We start from the raw sequence: 21,802 nt of genomic DNA, 5'->3' as shown, positions 1-21,802 counted from the left end.
TGAGCTTCATTTTAACAGGAAACACAGACACTATTAGTTATAATAGTTTTAGGTTCATTTTATTTCTGGCATTAAGTATCAGTTTGTTCTACACCATAGTTTATGACAGCTTAAATTGCCAATGTCTTCTGTCTACATAATATTGTTATAAGCTATAAAAAATAAATAAGCCTTTTTCCTTTTTTAATGATGGACATTTTTACAGAACATTCACTGGTTATTGAAAGGCTCGATAAAACACTATATTTTACCTTTCAATTACGCTTACAATTCACAAAAATGTTACCGTGGAAGAGTGTAACATTAATTTGTCAGAGCACGTTTATACAATGCTGTAGTACAATTACAGACGGATTACTTTTATGAATGAGACCCACTGAATAACACAAACATTACATTCTGTTACATGTATCACCCAGATTCAGACGGATGAGTTTATAATCAGAAGTAAAACATTTAACATTTATATAATTTTACATCTGGCAGGAGAACACATTGCATCACTTTATTTTAAGGCAGTTTGTCACTTAACTATACCCCTTTTTTTTAAGTATATCATTTTATATAAGCTTTAATTTAAACATATAAAAATACAGTTAGTATGAAAGAATAAACATGCATGTGTCATGTATCGTGTTTTCCTAACATGGATTTAGAAGTCATCTACATGGTTCACATTCACTTTGGCTGATGATGGATAGATTCAAATAAAAACACCTGGACACAGGACGACATATATCCGCACGATTTCACCCCTAAAGACGACTAATTTGATTGCTGTACCTTGAGAATCACAGATTTACAGAATCCAAGCCACAATAACTCTACGTGGACAATCTTTGACGAAAACATGCATGATTCAAGTTTCTAAAGTTACAGATAAATTCTGATATATTTCAATATCAAAAATAGCAACCATTGTTAATCTAATATTACCTAACCTCATGCACCTAATGAAGTGATTTGGCAGATTGCACGTATACCCTCCTCGCACTCATTATTTTATTATTGCACAAAGAACCCTACAATACATTCATACCCTCATTCTACCTCGAAGTGCAAATTAAAATCACTTATATACACAAGAACACAGTGGGTTGCCTCAGTCACCACTGGACTGTATTTTACTTCAGAAATATACTCTTCATTACACTCTACATAATCTAACTATTGCTATGATATAGAACACATACGCACAGTACCACTAGACGACTTCTAATGTGCCACTGAAACCATATAACATGTTTCCCTCTACACACATTATATCGTGTCGTTAAATAAATATCTTAAAGTGCCGTATCAGACAGATTTCACATACACACAACCTCTTTGGCAACCTCACAATGTCAGTAGATGAACTTATGCACGTTAAATAGATCTTTAAATATAACTGATCCAGTTTGTCGGTAGCGTAATGGCACACACACAAAGTGAAACAGGATCACATTTACAGGATGTGATGATTGTTACACGTCACCTAAATATACTGTAGCTATTATTTTACATACGCCTGTTACTACTCTATATGTAAGATATACATGGGATCACTCATTTGATTCACACTCTGATCGAGGAGGTCCCCCTCGTATCAGTGCTACAAAGCAGGCATGGCTTCAGTTTCCTAAAGGCAGCAGACCGGTTAATCTCAGTCTGCCGAGAATCATTCTGACGTCTACGCACACAAAAAACATTTTCTCTAGTTGTCACATTTTTTCTATATTTACATATTAACTTTAAGGCTTTGAATTAAGTTGTTAAAGGAACAATATTGCACAAACACCAAAGACACACAAAGGCATCTCGACTACTGAGTCTAAAGTCTACAGCTGAGTACACGTCCTCTCTCACTATGGCTTACTTCCCTGATTTATGAGGCGGCCCGGCTCCCCGGCCGCTACTAGCCGATTTGCTAGCCGCGGCGCTGCTTCTATTGCAAAGGTCCCTGATTTCCAGCAGGCCCTCGTTCAGGGCTTTGACGTACACGGCCGAGCTCGTCTCCGTGTTCTCCCAGAAACTGGACACGCAGAAGAGGATGTGGTCTGATTGCGGGTTGTAGCAGGCGCCGTAGCCGTTGGTCACCACGGGGCCGTAGCAGCAGAACATTTCCACTGTGGTGGGGACCTGGGGAGGACACAATAGGCGTTAGAGCGGTGTATAGAAGTCAAATATTTCAATCAATTTAAGTGATGTTAACTTGGGAGATTACCCCCAAAAACCCCCGCACCATGGAAGTGCAGCAGCTGGAAAACCCTGTGATGTCTTTACCTCCACATGTCATAGTTTCACATTTGTTTAATGCATAACGTGCATGTTGTTATCTATTCTTTCTAGGTAAGAACTCTCAAACAGATGATCACTAAAGATTACAATTAAACAACGTTATTCTGACAAGCTACAGTTTGGATAAACAAGTTCTTTGTAAGAGCATCTCTCTGTTAAATTCGATGCAGCTTAAAGTGAATGCAATGATCGGGTAGCGTTTGTCCACTCAACGTATACTACATGTATGTGGATGCCTTAAAACAGTGCATTTAGTAAAGACAATTAAGGTGAGTTCAAGTGCTTTCAGGAAAGTTAACACTACATAAAGAGATGGTCCGAGTAATTAAATGCTGAGGGCAGAAATTAACACTGGCAGGGTCGCTAATGAGAGGAAGCACAGAGCCCTCAGTGAGGATACAAAACTCCAACATAAACGAAACATTTTTAATTAGTTCCGCACTTTTTGTCAGGGTTTGCTGTGTTGCAAGTGCACTTTTGCATTATCAGTCCCCTTTAAAAGGACTACAATAGGGTCCTGTGACACTTTTTGAAAGGCCTCTCCATTAGCCGTTTGAACCTGGCTCTCTCGTGGCTGTACAGCTTAGCGCTAATTACATTTTTCTGACGTCTTTCACTAAACCACAAAAGGTTTGCCAGTGGAACCTGGACCTGTTTTGTCACGTTGAATTATATATAATATGCTCCAAGAATTAAACAGCTTTTCACAGCTTAATAAGGTTCAAATATGAGCTTTTGTATGTATATCTGTATATCTTATTTCCATAGCAGTCAGTATAGAATTTATACAAAGCAGCAAATATTGTCAGCACCAACATTTCTGCATGCTGAGCCAGTACAATGTAGAACTTGATGAGTCAGGGCTTCTGGGAAATATATATGAACATAAACTTTACTTCCTGTCCGCTGTCAATCATGGACTTTAAATCAGAGCCGATATCTGAAGATATCTTACAGTAGAACAGGATGTGTTACCTGACTGGTAGAGAGGATGAAATGGTTACTGGCCGCGAACGTCTCGTCACAGAAGATCTCCGGCTTCTCCATGTTGAGCTCCTTTGAGATCCTCAGAAGCCCGAGGAGATGATTGTCGATTGCCATTCCTGTGATAGCCTGAAAGATTGTAGACTTTTAAGTACAGTTCTTTTTAATCCAGTTCACATGATATTGGATTGCACACCATGTTCACTGAAATACCTGGACGGTTGTTGGACCAAAAAGGATGTAGACTCTGTTTTGTGGACTGTTCCTTAAAAAGATTTTGAACAATACCCCGCCTAAGTATATCATTCCCTTTCCCTGCCATTAAGAGTGGTCACTTTTGTAGCAGTAATAATAATACAATATAGTACCAATAGCTGCTGCTTGCTGATAAGGATGATGAAAAAACATCGTACAACCCATTTGGTAAGTACACTTTTTGGCTTTCTTGCTGCAAGTTAAAATTAGAAGCACTGTCATACCTTAAGTGTTAGGGCAGAATGAATAGGATTGAGAATGAGTAGGAAAGCCCACAAGAAGTGTGTGGCAGCCTCTGTATCAGACTCTTTGCCAGAGCCTAAGCCCACATCCAAGAAGCTACTGGTTGCTGGGGGGGAGAGGGCAAACTTTACCTCCTGTGTTTACAAAGTGCAACGGACAAATCCTAATCATTCTGCCATTATAATTATAGCTGCATCCAAAAAAACAATTAGCTTAGCTTAGCATTAATAAAAATGTCTAGTAGCACCTCTAAAGCTCAATGAGTTTGCTCAATTATTCGGGGCGGCTGTGGCTCAGTGGTAGAGTCAGTCGTCTTTCAATCGGAAGGTCAGAGGGTCAATCCCCAGCTCCCTCAGGCTACATGTCGAAGTGTCCTTGGGCAAGACGCTGAACCCCTAATTGCTCGCAGTGGCATAGGGTATGAATGTGATATCTGATTGACAGTTGGGCACTTTACGTAGCAGCCTCTGCCATCAGTGTATGAATGTGTGTGTGAATGTGAACCGCATGTTGGGGTTTTACGGGGGGGTTGTTTGTCTGACTTCATGGAGTCTTCTCTGGATGCCTGACAACTTTCACTGGGAGGGCAAGACTCCGCCAAGTCATCGACCTTGCCAAGAAATAGTCCACAGAATTGATGTTAATTGGTGAGCTTTAGAGACGCTTCACCTTCGGACGGAGCCAGACAAGCTGCTTCCTTCTGCTTCCTGTCTTTGTGGTAAGCCAAGCTAACTGTCTCCAGGCTGGAGCTTTTGGAGCGAGCGTCTGATGCTTTGTGGAGCAACATTTAAACAGCATGTGTTGTGTAGTCTGAACAATTATGTACTTACTGCAATTGTGTAACTTGTCTGGGCATTAATTGCATCCCTCAGTCGTTTCATTTTTTCTGAATCCTGTTGGAAAAGTGAAGAAATGATTCTGGAGAACACAGTATTTTTATCACCGGACAAAAAGAGTGCAGTAAAGCCAGTAAATTCACTTTTTATAGACCCGATTAATCTGACGGGAGATCATCTGCCTGAACGGGGACACTGGATTTGGCAGGCCTAAGTGGCTCCTCGCACCTGTTTCATTTAAGCTGGCTGATGTGGGAGTTACTCAGTAATTGTGGTCAAAGTAAGAAAAATGGCTCACGGTGAAAGTGACCCTCTCATCTGTCATGGACTGAACAAAAGCCAGGGCCTCGGGGGTGGCCGAGCGAATGTTATCAACACGACCTTCCTGGAAACGCCGAATGGACGCGCTCTCGTAAGTGGACACGAGCCTTCCCCTGCACCTGTGGCAGATATGATCACAGCAATATCAGCACATTTGAAAGAGCATATTATTGAACAAGTCCGGATATAGAGATCATGAATTGTAAACTTTACTTGAAAAACGCAAGCTGTAAGGCCACTTGAATGAACGCATCTGGACTCATCTTCTGTTTTTTGATGAAGTCTTTCCCATAAGTGTTGAACTTGAAAACATCCATGTCAAGATTATTCACCAGCCTGAAGGAGAACAAGTATAAAATTAAAGACTTAATGTCTAAAGGAAGACTTGGAATAATCTGGTTAATTGTGTTGCTCTTACTTCTGGAGTCTGTCCCCAGATGCCGTTAAGAGTCCGTGGATGTGTGCGTTACATTTCCAGAGCAGCCTTTTGGGAGGGGGAAGCTGTCTGACGCTGGATGCTGCGGCCATCTTGGATGGAGTCCCTGTTCTGTTCAGGAAAAACAAATGCATGTTGGCCTCAGCAGAATGAATGGAGACTTACGATAATCAGAGGTGTTGTTAAGACCACCTAAACCATGACCTAGTCATGACCAAGACAAGAGTGTACCGAGACCGGGGCAAAGACCTTTGATCCAAGGCTTTGAGGGATTGAGACTGTGTTAAGTTAAATTTCGAGTGCTAAGGCCGAGACAAGACTGAGTACAAATTTGGCTGAATGTAAGATGAAACAGAGACCTTAAAAAAATGATCTTGAGTCCAGTCTCAAGACCAAGGCTTTGAGGGATCGAGACTGTGTGAAGACCAAGACCTTTTCATTGGAATATGTTCGAGGAATTTAGCAATATTCATGCTGTTCTGGTCTCGACCAGTCGTGAAGTTTTGATTCCAGGGCTGTTCTCTTATACTTTGACTCTACTAACCGGTGTAAACTTATATCTAAGTGTACTGACTTACATGTATTTCATTACGTATTCTGAGCACTGCACCAGGACTATCCCTTCAAATGCCGAATGCTCGCACACGACTCCACAAATCCCGTCCATTCCTACAACAAACTGAGAGAAGGTGGATCATGTAACAGACCAAACTCTACATTCACAGTGGATTGAAGTGCCTTGAAAGTGGTCCTACCTGCATTGACTTGTCATACCAGCGGTTTGCCCCGTTCTTCTCCCGGCCTCCGCCATGCAGCATCAGCAGAGCCCTGGTTGTATCCCTCGGCTCCAGACGGCTGGGCTCATCCAGACACACCAAGCAAATACAGCTCTCAATCAGCGCCAAAGAGTCCCTGTTGGTTTGATCTGGACAAAAGAGTGTACAAGAGTCGATATTAGATTTGTTTACAGTTGTTTAAAACTTCTAAAAGTGATAAAAATGAGAGAAACGTTCCAGCTGAGACCTTTTGTTAGGACATCTCTGGCTTGTGCCCATTCGGTTCTCCCATCAGACGTCAGGAGACCGAAAGGAGGGAGTCTCTCTTCAGCGTTTTCTGACATTTTCAGGATTTTTTCCAGTTGGGAAAAGATCTCCGTCTCGTTGAGCTGCTTGCTGTTTGCAGCTACATCCAACACGAAAAACTATTCAGACAAAAAGATTAGAGAAATTGTGCATCTTCAATGGGGAATACTTGTGTGTCCTTGCCTGGTATTAGTCCTTTATGTCTATGAAAGGGGCCAAATAAAGCTAATTACTGCTTAAAATATGACTCATCTTCTGCGATCAGTTAAACATGCATCTCTCGGAAGCAAATTAGCAGATTTAATCAACATTAATTTAGTTACCAGCCTGTATCTCCAAAGAGACGGCCCTTATGTGCCACAGATTGATAGTTCCCAGAACCATTTCAGGGTAAGAGCGCCCACCCCGCCTCTTTCTGTGGCCATTTAAAGGCACAATCCCTGAACTAACTGTAATGAAAGTAGCCTGAGATCCAAGACCTGCAGATGTTGGCCGGGGTCTTATGTGTTTATGGGAATGATAAATGGTAAATGGGCCGTACTTAAATAGCTCTTTTCTAGTCTTCCGACCACTCACAGCGCTTTTCCACTACATGTCACATTCACCCTTTCACATTTACAAATTGATGCCCATCTCCAATCAGTATCTTTGCTCATTGATACCCGATGCCCAAGGACACTTCGACATGTGATTATAACAGTTAGGGATCGAACGTTTAATGACATCAAATTCAGATTCTGCATTGGCAACTCAGACCATCTACTGTATGAGAAATGACCTTAGGGATATACAGTCACTAACTTAGAAAACATGTGTTCTTCCTCTGTTAAAATTTGGGGTAGGAAAACTTGCACTGTAGCAGCTTCTAAGCCTAATCCAAAAGGCAACTGGACTTGGTAGAAGTTCTTGAGGACGTTTCACCTCTCATCCAAAAGGCTTCTTCAGTTCAGGCTTCTCGTTCTTCGGAACTGAAGAAGCCTTTCGGATGAGAGGTGAAACGTCCTCAAGAACGTCAACCTTCACAGACACACTGTAGCAGCATTAAGCTTCCATCATACGTGTAAGGAAAATGTCACATTCACAGAGCAGCTTAAATCTCTAGTTTTGCTTCACTGTAGCACAGAAACGACAGATGAGACACAAACATGACCATTGAAGTGTTAAAACATTCACATGGATTCTTTAACATCTGTGAATAGAATTACACTTTGTAATTTTATGAAGGTAAACTGAAAATTTTAAAAGCAGCCAAGCCTACTTCTGCAGTTCCTGTGATGTAAAAATGTAAGATAGGGCGTCGGTTAAGGTCAGGGGTTAAATCTGCGACCACATACAGAGGCTATAACTCCCGGCTCCACTTTGCTGTGTGTCATCCCCACTCTCACTTCCCCCATTTCCACCGCTATCCACTGTCCTCTCTAAAAATAAAGGCATGAAAAGCAAGATATAGATATGATCAGTCACATAATTACCCTCTAATAAGAATAGTATTGTTTAGCTTTCCCTGAATAGGAGGGGTCTTTAACAGGGTAAGGATTAGATGTACAGTTGGTAGTTCATGTAAGCTTCACTCACATTCTCCACTTTTTTTTCTCCAAACTTTAGTTTGTGTTGTAATTAACTTCTTATTTATTTAATGTAGGCAGGCTCGTCCTCTTTAAAGTCCTTTGAGTCGAGTAAGTAATTAAGCTTTTTATAAAGTAAAGCTCCCCCTGGCTGTTATTGGAAAACAAGCCTTGTATCAGTGCTGATGAGGTTAGATTGGGTGGAGGATTTTTTACTAGCCAAATGCCAATGACTAGAGATGTGGTATATGGTACAGGTTATATAAATTGGCCAATAATATCATTATTAGACGAGCTACTAACACCTTGTCTTTTCTCTTTATAAAGACCAGATACTACAGGTAAGAGTGCTGGATCTTAGGTGGCTTGACTTGGGACTTGACCTGCCTTAACCTGAGATAACCTGTGACTTGACTCAACTTGCCCAGGAAAAAAATACTCAAGACTTGCTTGAGACTTGACCCATTATGACTTGAGACTTAAGCAAAGATGACTTGGTCACAACACTGCCAATGATAGATAAATAATAATACTTAGATTGTAGCCAGTTGATGATCAAAATAGACCTTCTCTTTAAACCTGATATAGGAACAGTTAAACCGCACTAGAGGTCAGCATTGCTGCACCACGTCTCTGATATTCAAACCAAGATACAGTTCCTAATCCTACACTTCCTTATTTGTCTCTTATATTGAACGGACGCTGTCTACAGTTAGAAGTGTGATGGAGAGTGAAAGTGTCCTCAGAGGCCTGCGTCCTGACCTGGTCCTTGCACGCCACGATGATGTGCTCCGGCACTGAGGAGGCCGCGTTCATCTGGACCTTCAGCGCATCCGTCTTCAGCCCGGGGTAGCGGTACGAGGTGAAGAGGCGGTAGTACTGCTCCATGCACAGAGGCGTCCCGGCTAGCTGGCCTCGGGCAAAATCCACCGGCAGGGCTCGCCTTAGGGACGTTATTAAACACATTAAATAGCCTCTCAGGACTTCACTTATTATATTTCATCTTTATGATCCATTACAGGTTAAACTTACGCATCAATGAGAGCCTTATAGTCCAACACTCCCCTGATGATACGAGCAGCAAATCTTAAAAGAGTGAGAAGTTTAGAATTAGAAGAAAAGGATGCAGATTTAACCATAAGACACTGAACATACAGACGTATTACAACTAGATATACTGTCCTCTCTCTAACAGTAATCACATTATGGTTAATTACTGGGAAACAGTGGGAGAGCAGTGTGTGTTTATCAGCGTTAGAGAGAGAGTGAGTCTGAGTGGGCGGTGAGGGCGAGCAGGGAAAACACAGAGCCCTGTCAGCTCTCGTGTTGTGTGTCATTTGTCTCAGTGTTATTACGCTCAAAGCCAGATCGATGCGAAGGAGGCGGCCGCGGCGCACCACACCCCTAAACGAGGCCTGACTAGCAGTCTCTGCGGAGAGCTTGGTCCTGTCACTCCCAATCTAATAAGTGTCTGTGTCAGTAGATTACCAGCTCGCGCTGCTCTGGAAATATTCAGTTAGTGCGGCACGAGCTGGCAAAAGCTAATGTTGAGTTACAGGGCTGGAGGGACCCGTGTAATGTCTGGTGCTCTTTTAGTAACAGGAAGAGATTGGACCAGGAGATGATGCCTGTGATTTTGTCCATGTCTGTTAGTCTGATGTGAATCAGAGGCCTGCTGAGAAGAGCATAAAGCCTGTCAGTAGCTCATATAACTGAGTTGTCTTCCCTTCTCTTTGAGTTACTTGACCCTCAGATACTCTCAATCAATCTGCTGCTATCATCTCTTTTATTCAGTGCATTCTGTGTGACCTATTATGTGATATAAAGTATTGTGATTTAGTTACTTAATTTTTTCCAACTTTGTTTTTCCCACAAAGTGACTTGAAAGTTGTCAGAGAACGTGCAGAAACATGACAAGCGCTTAAGCGCTGTCGACCAGGACACAACTAGAAGTAAAATAATCGGTCACTACTTGGTTATGAATTAATTGTTTAGGGCTGCACGGTGGTGCAGTGGTTAGCGCCGTTGACCTCACAGCTAGAAGGTTCATGGTTTGAATCCTGGTTCAGACGTAGGAGGCCTTTCTGTGTGGAGTTTGCATGTTCTCCCCGTGCATGCGTGGGTTCCCTCCGGGTACTCCGGCTTCCTAAAGACATGCTCGTTAGGTTTCTTGGTGACTCTAAATTTGCTGTGAGTGTGAAAGGTTGTCTGTCTCTATGTGTCGGCTCTGTGATTGACGAGCGATCAGTCCAGGGTGTACCCCGCCTCATTGCTACATTTTTAAGTTCAAGTTAAAAGATTTTCTTCTTTTAATTTGTCTCATCTGAAAGTAAAGTACCTTTCGCTTTCTGACTTTTGTTCAGGAGAAAAAAGAAACTTGGAAAGGCCTTTGTTGGACAAACAGACTTTTTCAAAATCTGTTCTGTGTTCTATTGGCTGTCCTCAAGAGAGAAATGTTCATCTTCCGATGCTCATGATCACATCTTCAGTGATGTGTCCCGGGGTCATAGGATGTTTGGGGTCTTTCGAACATCAGACACCCAGCCGTGGTTGATCAGGCCACGGCTTGTGTTCATGTAGCGCTCGCTAATCCCCATGAGCCTCCTCTCCAGATCAGGAGCCATCTTGAAGCTCTTTCGGCTGCTTCTGTCATGTTCTTGATGCCCAGCACGTTTCAGGATGTGCCCCACAAAACGTCTGCGGCCTACCTCGATGGCCATACATTGGGTTTCCGTATATAGATTTTTGATTGTGTATGCTTTCAGATAAATGTACCATTGTTTAATAGCTGTTAAATGAGTCAGGGTAAGGTTTTGTATTTAATTGCTCTTCTAATTGACCTTCACATGTAGCAGCAGTCGTGTCTTTCAGTGTAAACAGCACATGCAGACATTTTACAGTGTGAAGAGTTACAGAAACCAGGACCTACCTGAGAGCATCTTTCTGATCTCTGAACGTCTGCTTAGGAAACACCATGACGGGACTGGAGTTGACCGGCAGAGCCAACCTGTTGTTCAGGTACATGTCCTCCAGCCAGTAGTCGTACACCTAAACACAGAGAGAGAGAGAGAGAGAGAGAGAGAGGGGCGTTTTGAGAAATGTTGCTTCATTAAGCGCTTCGGACTCAGAGTTATTACTTTCAGAGAGGAGACCTGTGTGCGATGGAGGAAAAAACCATAACAGTGTATCACTGCCACATGAGCAGGAGAGAGTCGGAGTGAGAGTGGGAGCGTGATGGATTTCACCGAGCCGGATGAGTCGTGGACGCAGACGCAGGAGGAGGAGAGATTGAAGCGAAAAAGCACAACAAGAGGCTCCAATAAATCCTCATCTCCAGGTGTTTCTCTTGTTTCTCTTTGTGAATGGTGTATGTGTACTTTTAATAACTTTGGGACAAAGTCTGGGCTAATTCTTATTTTCAGGGTTCAATATCTTATTAATATGAAAAACACAAAGATAAATGTTGAGTGCATAAACTATATTCTAAAAGGTCAAATTCAATCATTTTGTTTATAATGGTGATGAATTTTATTAGAAGTATATTGATTGAAGAAAGCTCATCAGTCATTTTATAATGACTGTACTGAGTTTTCCATATAAGACGCACATATTACTGCTACTAGAGACTAATAAAGCTTATTGATACAGGGAGGAAAGGATTTTCCATTCAGTGCACCTGCAGTATTTTTTCTGCTATAGTGTTTTTCTTTACCCAGTTGTTCGTCTTCTCCCTCCTCTCCAGCAGCTTCTTCTGCAGAACCTCCCCAACACCTCCAGGAGCCCCAAACTTCTCCACGACGGCCTTCGTCTTCCTGAACTGCTCCTCCTTCACCAGGTGTTGGACGCACTTCAAGTAGGTGTCGAGGGTTTGTTTCAGGGGGGGCACGGGGACCTTAGGCAGCACCTGATCACATAAAAACACAGTTATCTAAACACTCATACGAGTGATGACATTTTCATGTCCTTCCCCTGATTCACTGAGGGTCCTTTAATCAAAGGGGTAATTCCCTCACATCTTTTCTTTATACTTTTATTATTAGAAACTTGAGTTAATAATTCATCTTAAACGCTCCGAGTGTTTCCAAGCTCCGCGGCCTCCTGGGACTGGAAAACAATCTTGGTATTTTTTCAGGATGGAAAATGCTAATTGATTATCTTTTCTGTCTGATGTTCGATCATTTGCATAATACTGTGAGTAAACCCAAGATGTTAATATTGACCAGGACATTAGAATTGTAAAATAATAAGCTGGGGATTCCTGGAAAGAGAAACTCTGCAGAATTCTTTTTCTTTTTTTTTTCTTCTCATTTTTAAAAAATCTTGCCTTTGAAAAACAAACAAATAAACACCAACATAAAATAAATAAACAAAACAAAAATTCTGATGTAATCCACCACTGGCTCAGTGTTACTTAAACAACTGCACAAAAATACATGTAGTTTGTCAATGTGTGGAATGAGATTGTTACACCCCCGGAAAACCAAAGGCCTGCTATCATATTCACCCCTAGCGGCCATTCGGTGTAATGGAAACTGTCTCTGTCCGTGGTGCTGGAATCCAGCTTTAACCGTTCGCCAACTTCAGCACCATGGACAGCGCTCAGTATTAAAAAGTGAGGCCACAGAGAACACTTTCACTATAGAAACAATGGCATGTCATACCTGGCTGTCTCTCTCTCTGGCCGCCTCCTTCTCCATGATTGGCATCTTGGCACTCCAAAACAGTCAGGGGGAAATAATGTGGAAACCTTTCTTAGAGTTCAGTATCCCTGCGTGGAGCATGTTAAGACATTTGGGAGAGAAAAAGAAGGGGGGAAAAAATACAGTAAATAAAATGAGGCCCAGTGAGGAATGGAGCTGCATGGCTCAGTCTGGAAGCGAACCAGCAGGCTCCCATTCTTCATCATTTCAGCCTGATGCAATTTGCTGCGTGTCCTTGAATTCCAGCTGCGCCTCATCGCTCACCACTGCAGAGAGATGCGCATCCAAAAACTCACTTCATCTCTATTTCTGCTTTAAAAGCTTCATTTGTCCTAAAATACACGAGTTTATAGTCACTGAAATTAGGAAGAATGTTTTTCTTTCAGCGCAGTTTTAAAGGATTTGAAATAAAATAGTGTTTCGTCTTGAAACAACACAACAAGAAAAAGATTTGTTTGTTTGACTGAAACAAGTGGAATAATTAAGATAACACTTTCTAAGATTCCCTATCAAAACAAAATGGACTTTAAAGCTTAAATGACTTTTAAAGTTGAATAATCATGAGCGTACATGAGGCTCACTCAGAAGTTTTTATTAAACACAAAATGATTGTTTAAAAGTGAAAAAAAGTTTGCTTACCCGATCAGAACACCACTCAAGAGGTCAAAGGAGCGTGCGGTGGAAAGTTCGCCTCCCACATCCACTCCGTGAAATCCCATTATTAGTGCAGAGCTCGGTGCGGGCGCGTGGCTGCTCCCCGGTCCCCTCGCCGCACCATCAGGCTGTGACTCCACGTTAAAGGCGCGGGCAGGAAAAGATGCTGAAGGTGTTTGCGTCTACCTTCCCCCCCTCCCTGAGGCAAGAAACTCCTCCCATCGAAATCTATTCGCGGAACATATTATCTAACAGCTTGTTTCGACCCCCCCTGCCCACATCCGATGATAAGTTTAATATAAAAGGACGAGTGAGAGTTGTTCATGTGTCAGTCATGCCTGTGACGCTCCTCCGGCGAAACAGAGCTGGCAGTTAATGGTGCGTTTACGGCTCAGATTTTCTGACTTCAGACAATGCGGGATGCATTTGTTTCGAAAAAAGGTGTTCTGCTGCTGATATCTATTTTTTAAACTATTACGCACCTTCCTCTGTTCATTTATACATTTTTATAGTGCACTTAAATGTGCGAGGTCTAAATCAAACCTTAGAGTTTTTATTTTACATATTTCCCCACCTTTGATATATAATGAAAGTAAAATAAGTCTCTTTCAGTCATTTTCTTTTATTACTTTTTAAAGATAAATATTATACGGACCGTCATCTTAATTATCTCCAACAAAATAAGTTTCACTTTCAGGATTTTTATTCGTTTGAGGTTTGAAACCAGAATAAAATCCTCGCCGTCACACAGATCCAAACAGAGATTTATTAAAACGACAATTGATCAATGAATACATGTTTGTTCATCTTCAGGAGACTTTATTAGCTACGTCTTGACAAAACGTTTCATACGTACACGCGCGCGCACACACATAAACGCACACACACTTTTTGTAGAGGTCCACGTTATTTTTTTTTGTTTTAACAATTTACATTGTGCATATATTCACATATGTACAAAATCCATTTATTATGATACATTTAATTTCAAACAACAGAAAGAAAACATTTGAAATCAAAAGAAATAAAAACAGGCCCACGTCATACAAATTTAAATCACGACTTTTTTTTAAACAACAGAAGAAGAAAATCAGGCCTTTGATGTGCAAGTAAAAAAAGTTTCCTCAGACTAAAAATAGAGGCTATTTTTGTGTAAGGGGGGAAATGTGCTGCTTATAGTTGGTCCCATATAATCTTTAACGCACATGAATCTATTTATATCTTTTTACAATACTCAGTGATACACACAGATTCAACAGATCTCTCACAAAACTCCAGTTACACGTCCATGACGAACTACACAGACTTGTTGGACACGATGAACTCACAGTCAGAAAAAGAAAAGAAACCTTTGGAAAAACGTGTCACACAATCATGATTGTGGTGATTGGGTGTTTATATTGCACATCGGTACTTACATAAAGTTAAATTACTAGACTATAACCTGCCTCATCTCCACATCTCTCCGGGGGGGAATGTATCAGGGGGGCGGTCAGAGTCCGAGCGCGCCCGGTCTAAGTGTACTCCGGACCGGACGACTCTTCTGACAGGGACCGCTGTGCTTTGAAGGGATCGAACCCGTTTTCATCTACTGGCAAACAGTTCCCTGCCGTGCTGTAGCCCTTCTTTTTTGACCGCCTCTCCTCCATCCGGATAGTATCGTACAGCCCCTGCGGAGCCTCCTCTAACAGGTTATCTCTCTCTGAGTAGGACGGTTTCATTTGGCACACGTTGCGCAGCAGCAGCAGAGCTGGTGCGTAAAGCACATTAACTAGACCCATACCCAGATTGAGCTGCACAAACCCGAGATTGTGCACGATCTGTCCGGCTACTATAGGACCCATAGCATATGCGACAGAATAAGAGATATCTGCTATAGCGTAAACACTTCCATACACTGACACATAACGCACGTCGACTAAAAAGGCGAGAGTTGGCAGCAGCGCAGTGTCTACAAGCGCAATGCCAAAACAAATGCCGCACAATGGCGCAATGAGCTGCCCGAAAGTTTTGCATGCGGGGACTGTGCAGGAGCTCGCGCCTATGATAACCATGCCGACAGCTCCGTAGAACCACTGCAAGTTTGGATGCTTTGCTGCTAATTTAACAGTTATGTACACACCGAGGACATGCGGGAAGAACGCGGGGAGCCAGGTGAGACCCATCTCCCACTGAGAGGAGTGCATGGTGGACTCCATCCAGTTGGCTATGGTGGGCTCCAGAAAGGCCAGGGGGATGTTGCACACTGTGAGCGCCCCGGCCACCACAGCGATGTAGGGGTCGATCATGAGTCTGTATATGGGGGTGCCCACTGGCATGTTCTCTCTAGTCCTGTTGGAGAACGGTTTGATGACTGTGAGCAGCAGGAAGCCGTCCGCGAGGCAGATGCACGCGAGCACGATGAAGGGAACTTTCTTCCCCGCGAACTCGTACAGGACGCCCCCGAAAGGAGGCGCCACCAGACTCCCGAACGAGATGAACGCCAGGGCGATGCCCAGCGCCCTGCTCCTCTCCGCCTCCTCCGTGTACTTGTCTGCTATCATCGCGATCCCGGAGGTGTCCGCGAACGCAGACCCCAGACCCTGCAAACTTCTGGCGAAAAACAGCGTGGCGTAGTTCTCCCCGATTGCAAAAATGCAAGTGGAGAAGAACATAACAGTCAGTCCGATTAAAAGTGGAATGTCATATCCGACCCGGTCTATGAAAGTTCCTGACAGCGGGTTCACTAAGAGCTGCAGGATGGCTTTGGACGCAAAAAGTACTCCTATCTGCACGTCTAAATTGTTCTTGTTGCTTTTGTCTTGGCTTGTGCTGTTGGTTGAAGAGTTGGGGTGCATCACTACGTGGACGTGCTCTGACTGCTCACTCTCCAGCTCTGCAAGATAGTCCGGGATAATTGGCACGATTACCATGTAGAGCATATTGTCCAGCAGGAGAGCCACGCAAACAATCACTAATATGATCCGTCTCTGCTGGTGGGGATCCTTCATGGCGGTGCCTAACTGTTTGGTTCTTTCTCCCATCTCGGATAGTTTCACCGCGGCTGATTTGACCAGCCCGGATGATCCTCCTTCTTCATCCATTGTGTGCTTTTTGTGTAAAAAATAAAAAGATTTTCGATTTAAAAAAATTGTACTTGTGCTTCTCCTGTCTGCTGCCGCGCTCTCAGCACCTCGGATGACTCATTGGTGCTTCCTTTACATTGGTGTGATGCTCTCCGTCCTCACCTCGCCTGTGCGTAAAGGGAGAGGCGAAGAAGAGGAACTTGGCTGCCTCATCGGTGAAGATTTCTTTCCTCAGCTTCCTCAACTTGTCGTCGCCTCAGCCGCATCCGATGCTGTTCATGATCTTCCGAGAAGTGACGTGATGAAAGCGTAGAGTTTCTGCACCGCGCAGAAAGATGTTTCAGCAGCTAAAATCTTACATTGCAAAGTTTGTTTGGAGCGATTTTTTTGGTTACTTATTTGCAACACCTAAGACGCGCAATCTCTCTCAGCTCCGTGTCCATTCCTTCCATCACCTGTGGCACTTTTGCGCTCAGCTCTGAGACCACGAGTGGCTTCGTGGCCATTGGTGCACATTAACCCGCAGGTTCGGCGCTATTTTAGTCCCCCTTTTTTTTGTCTCCTCTTTTCACCAAGCGCTGTGACGCATCACCAGCTTGCTCCCAAGTGGATCCCTTCGCCACTTGCCTCTTTTATGTTAAATATCCAACCATGGCAGCAATCACTTCAACCAATAAGAGCCAGAGAGCGCCACGGCACGAGCCTTATACAAGGGCCTGGAGGTTAAAAAAGGCTTTCTTATTCTTTATGTCCAGTGTGGGACTCTTGACTTTGGTGTCATTCTTCAATGTTCCTATAGACGCTTACGCACATGCTCAGCTGATATATCTGCAGTCATAAATCTCTCGGGTATTAATCTCAGGATAACATACAATAACCTAAACACAGTAGAAGGCACACTTACAGACACATGTCTTTAGTCTTAACTATAAACTGATTTCTGGCTCTTTAGAGTATTTAAATATAGGTTTATATATGTGTAGACCTTCAATAATAATGGCACAATAGTGCTAAAGCTTCTTACAATAATACATCATAACATTTATAAGCTGTTTAAAGGGTTGTAGTTTACGTTATTAGCTTTTCAACAATAGATTGACTTATAAACGCACAACTGCCGCAGCAGCTGAAGAGTTTTCAGCACCACGAGGCTGCTGGACATCTCCCGTCCCCACAGACACACGTGAAATCAAGACGGGAGGAGTTTTTCCACTCACTTCGTGGAAAACAAAAATATTTTTATTTCTTTAAAAATGCAGCCGAGAGACCAACTCATGCCAATCAAAACAGTTGTTAACATAAAAGCTATCGTGCGCAGCTCTTGTGTCCTTAGATGGAGTCCTGCCAGACAGCGCGCGGAACGTGGCGAACTCAGCACGGGACACCTGCGACACCTTGTGGTGAGAGTCTACAAGTACACACAACAGCCATTAAAAATACCACACACTATAATCTGTTCTAACTAACTGTATGCATGAAAGGAAAATAAGTCCATAATTAACATCATTGTAACCAGTGTTACGTAAAAATAATCTCTGTTTACAGTTTAAAATGACGATATGACACTTTTCTGATCGTTTCAGTTAATTTATTATTCTTTTATTTTTCTTCTAACGTATATTCATTATTCAAAATTTATTATGCTCTAAAAACAAACAATATTTTAATTTCATAATATGTTATGTATGTACAGTATAAAGGCAATGGAAGGCTTGTTTATTTATTTTTCTTGTCTTAAGTGTTTTATGATTATTTGCCAGTAGAGGGCGCTGAAGGCCTGCAGAAAAAATAACAAAGGTTTTAATCCATGATCCTAACTAAAACAGAAGTTAATGCCCTCAAATTCAAAACACAGAACTGCAACCTCATTTTGCTGATACTACACAACAACCAAGTCGTCCGAATAGATGTTAAGGAGGAAATATAAGTGTAGAAATTTAGACAAATTTTTTCTGGTGCTGCAAAATGCTTCAGAATGTTTGTTGACATTAAGAAATTATACTAAAATGGCAAATTTACACGCTTATTTTCTCAATCTAATAAGCTCTTATTTACTTCAATTAACAATCATATTCATTAATAAAACATCAAATTATATCCCAAATCTTATTCCCACATTTACCAACTCTATGTGTCTAATGTTTATTTATATATGCTTTCTACCAAATGTGATGCACAGATGTTTGAACTGTATGTGCAGCAGCCGCAGCCAAAAGGGCACCCCCCCCCCATTGTTGACATCAACACTTAGGATGATTGCAGAGACAGCGGAGGGTGTTTCCAGTGTGCTCAGTGGATGATTTGATGCAGACACGGCAACATTAATACACCGAGCAGAGGATTAGCACACCACAGGAAATAACTGCCCAATTTCACTAATGAGGGAGGCCTGGCACAGCGGCAGCCATCAGATAAACACTTTCTATCTTATACTTGCACGCTGCAGCCAGGCTTCAGTTACTTTTAAATATACGTACAAACGTTAGCAGTGCAGAGATGTGATTACACAGGTAATCTCTGCTGACTCATACTAGTTACCTGGCAGCATCCGTCATGAGTTCAGCTTGTTCCTCGGGGTTCAGAAGGTGGCTTGTCCTCAGATGGGAAGGCAATAAGAGAGAATTTATACATTAGGGCGGAAAAGGCTGTGTCAGGGCAAGTGACGGGAATAAACCCGATTATAGTCTATCCTCATTAATGAAAGTATCTACAGGAGAGACATGTCATCATTTGGGATCACATTAAAATCATACTATCATCAAACGTATGTGAATCAGAAGTCAGTATTGTTTATGAGCAGAAGTGTTCAGGGTTACATAAGATCTTTGTTTTTGTCATGTGACAGGTCTCCTTCCACTGAGTCCACTGACCTGACCTGTTGACTGTAAACTGTCATGTTTAAAGTCATATTTACTCTTTTATTTTGTTATCTTTTCTGATGAATAGCTCTGACCTTTGACCTGTGTAGTCTGTTACACAAGCATTAGAAGTCATACTTATAATCATTAAAGTATCGTTCAACACAAACTATTGAGCTTTCTAGGATAGGCACAAAGTCGATCATTAACTCTTGGAGTTTATGCAACAGCCTCTCCCTCAGCTGAACTCTGCGCTTCACCTTCCACTCAGTTAAATCTGTTACACTCTGTTTATGTTTTTCTTTCCCAAATGGCAGCTGAGCTGTTGATCTTGTGCACTAGAACAGATGATCATTTTTATGTAAGAGAAAGTGCTCTTCAACCTTAATCCACCTTTAAAAAAAAATCCTTATGCTTTATTATTTTTTGTAAAACTCTAATCCAGCTGCAGTTAACAGTTTTCATACAGTACTCTTAATACCAAATCTATAAGGTTAAGAGATTCAGAATGATACACACAGGCTGTATTTTGTGCATGTTTTGGTCATTTAAAGTATGAAGACTTCTTAAGGACGGTTGCTTTTATTGAACCCTGAAATATCATCGCAACTTTCACAATTAAAGCAACAGGAAACAGCATTCCACAGTGTCAGACTTGAACAAAACTGCACACCAACAAAGTGCAGCTGGCATCATGAAAGGTAACAGACCCCTCAGTTACGGTCAAAACTAACAGACTCCAGACTTACGCAAAATTACATTAAAACATGAAGTAACATTAATATGTTCAAAACACATAAAACAACTTAACAGCATTCAGTCCAGCACAATGCATGATGGGAAACGAGGCATGATGGCCGTCACTACATTTTTTTCTAGGAAATTAGGGGTATTTATTTTATTTAATGTTTATTTGTATAAATATGAAGCAAGTAAACGGATGCCACACACTAAAGCATTTATAGCCTTGGCTAATTTGCAATACACGTCCCTAGATGGGCCTTTAAAATACATAAAACCAACAACAAATACGCAAGAGACAAACAATAAAACAGATACAACAAAACACGATACAAAATATCCTACAATAAAAGTAACTGTAAAATAGGAAGGAAGCACAAAATCATACTTGACTACATGACTGAGCCCTCTACAAGGATTGGTTCAACACAAATTACACATTACACATATTTTAAGGCCCATCTTAACGTCTTACAGTGTCATATGAACAGGCAAAAAGAATCAAGAGGTTTAACATTATTTACATGATAATGTTATTTCCATTCTAAGCCTGAGTTATGTTCGTAGTGTTTAGAAGGCTTTGAAACAGCTATTTGGCCACCATGTAAGGGGGGAACAATATACAGATATATATGACTGTATGATTTGACAGTTAAATTGATGAAAATAAAAGATTTTTTGGTACTTATAAGTGAATTACTGCGTGGGGTTGCAGCAGGGGGAACTCATGACCCCTGTACTTCTAAATGTCTTTCTACGGCCCTGTTAATTTTGTCCTGTTAAGGTTAAAATCTGACTCTGGGTCACTTAATCTCTGATCATGTCACACGTGCACACCCATGTGTGGTGGGGCTTCTGTTTAATGCTGAGAAAGGTTTTCCATGACAGATGTTTGTCTCTTTTACACCAGCTGCCTATCACTAGTTTTAGATTAAACTTATTAGTAGCATTAAAACACAGCCAGGAATCCCTCGCCTTAACTCATGGGTGGCTTTGAGCCAATTGCTGACTCTTAGTTGTAGACAGAATTACTTATATGTAACATGTTTTAGAAGACAGCTCAGAGAGTCTATATCTGTCTGTGACATGTCATTCCCCTCACTTCCTGTGACGCTTGTTACTATTCCTGCCGCTGTTGCTATCTTCAGCGCAGGCTGAATTAGATCACTAGTCGCACACACTGGCTTGTAATCACTCTAGTCCCTCTGATCGTAGGCCTAATGAGTCAAAGGGGATGACTTTTTCCAAGAACTGGATGCTAATCTGTTGGACTCTTTGGACTTTCCTGAGAAAACCCCTGATCACTAGAGTTTGAGGAAGAAGATGCGTATCAGCTAATGAGAAGAGCTAATTCATGTGTTAGAAGGACATCTGACACTAAAGAGTTACCCAAGTACGGTTCTGTAATAGAGATTTCATCTAAATGCACAGGTTCCCTTTGTACAACAGTCTACTGCCATGCTAACAACTGTGAGAGGCTGTATGCTAACCCTAGCATGCTAATATATCGTGTGTCTATCGTAGGAAAGGTCATGACTTACTTTATTACAAATTAGCAGTAACACACCCAGCACTGCTGCTCAGTAATATGATTGTATGAAACCAGAATAGAAAATTCCTCTTCTTCTTCTTACTTAAATTTAGTACCTTAGTTAACATTTTCCTACTGAATTTATTGTCTCAATCTCTAGTTTCAGGTGTTCTTCAGTACAGAAAGACGTTCATTCAGTAATTTGTTGTCCTATTTTGAGTTAAATTGCTGATACTACAGGCAATGCTAAA

The 21,802-nt window shown here is 41.8% G+C and overlaps 2 protein-coding genes across 2 annotated transcripts; both read right to left on the bottom strand.

The window, feature by feature from the left end:
- Nucleotides 1-78: 78 nt before the first annotated feature.
- On the bottom strand, nt 79-13,472 carry LOC138593562 (choline O-acetyltransferase-like). Its single transcript, XM_069664631.1, has 15 exons — nt 13,342-13,472; nt 12,664-12,770; nt 11,715-11,906; nt 10,932-11,050; nt 9,035-9,088; nt 8,765-8,945; nt 6,379-6,556; nt 6,111-6,280; nt 5,934-6,034; nt 5,338-5,466; nt 5,133-5,255; nt 4,897-5,038; nt 4,593-4,655; nt 3,256-3,393; nt 79-2,121 (listed from the first exon to the last, which is right to left on the bottom strand). The coding sequence occupies exons 2-15, from the start codon at nt 12,706-12,708 to the stop codon at nt 1,855-1,857; spliced, it is 1,902 nt and encodes a 633-aa protein (XP_069520732.1). The 5' UTR covers nt 12,709-12,770; nt 13,342-13,472; the 3' UTR covers nt 79-1,854.
- Nucleotides 13,473-14,396: 924 nt separating this feature from the next.
- Nucleotides 14,397-16,502, bottom strand: slc18a3b (solute carrier family 18 member 3b). Its single transcript, XM_069664993.1, has one exon. It carries the CDS (start codon nt 16,437-16,439, stop codon nt 14,871-14,873), a length of 1,569 nt encoding a protein of 522 aa, XP_069521094.1. The 5' UTR covers nt 16,440-16,502; the 3' UTR covers nt 14,397-14,870.
- Nucleotides 16,503-21,802: the final 5,300 nt, after the last annotated feature.

The sequence above is a fragment of the Semicossyphus pulcher genome, unplaced genomic scaffold (genome assembly GCF_022749685.1).
Source record: "Semicossyphus pulcher isolate SPU_LCO1_2020_fin unplaced genomic scaffold, fSemPul1.0.p SCAF_16, whole genome shotgun sequence".
NCBI classification, from domain to species: domain Eukaryota; kingdom Metazoa; phylum Chordata; class Actinopteri; order Labriformes; family Labridae; genus Semicossyphus; species Semicossyphus pulcher.
This window is presented reverse-complemented; position numbering and strand designations above follow the sequence as displayed.

What these genes read in the sequence shown, in the direction of transcription:
- LOC138593562 (XM_069664631.1), bottom strand. Translation starts at nt 12,708, where the DNA reads ATGCCAATCATGGAGAAGGAGGCGGCCAGAGAGAGAGACAGCCAG. An exon ending in CCAGAGAGAGAGACAGCCAG is followed by an intron (nt 11,907 to 12,663) that starts GTATGACATGCC and finishes TTATGTGATCAG; the next exon opens with GTGCTGCCTAAGGTCCCCGT. An exon ending in TATAAGGCTCTCATTGATGC is followed by an intron (nt 8,946 to 9,034) that starts GTAAGTTTAACC and finishes AACGTCCCTAAG; the next exon opens with GCGAGCCCTGCCGGTGGATT.
- slc18a3b (XM_069664993.1), bottom strand. Translation starts at nt 16,439, where the DNA reads ATGGATGAAGAAGGAGGATCATCCGGGCTGGTCAAATCAGCCGCGGTG.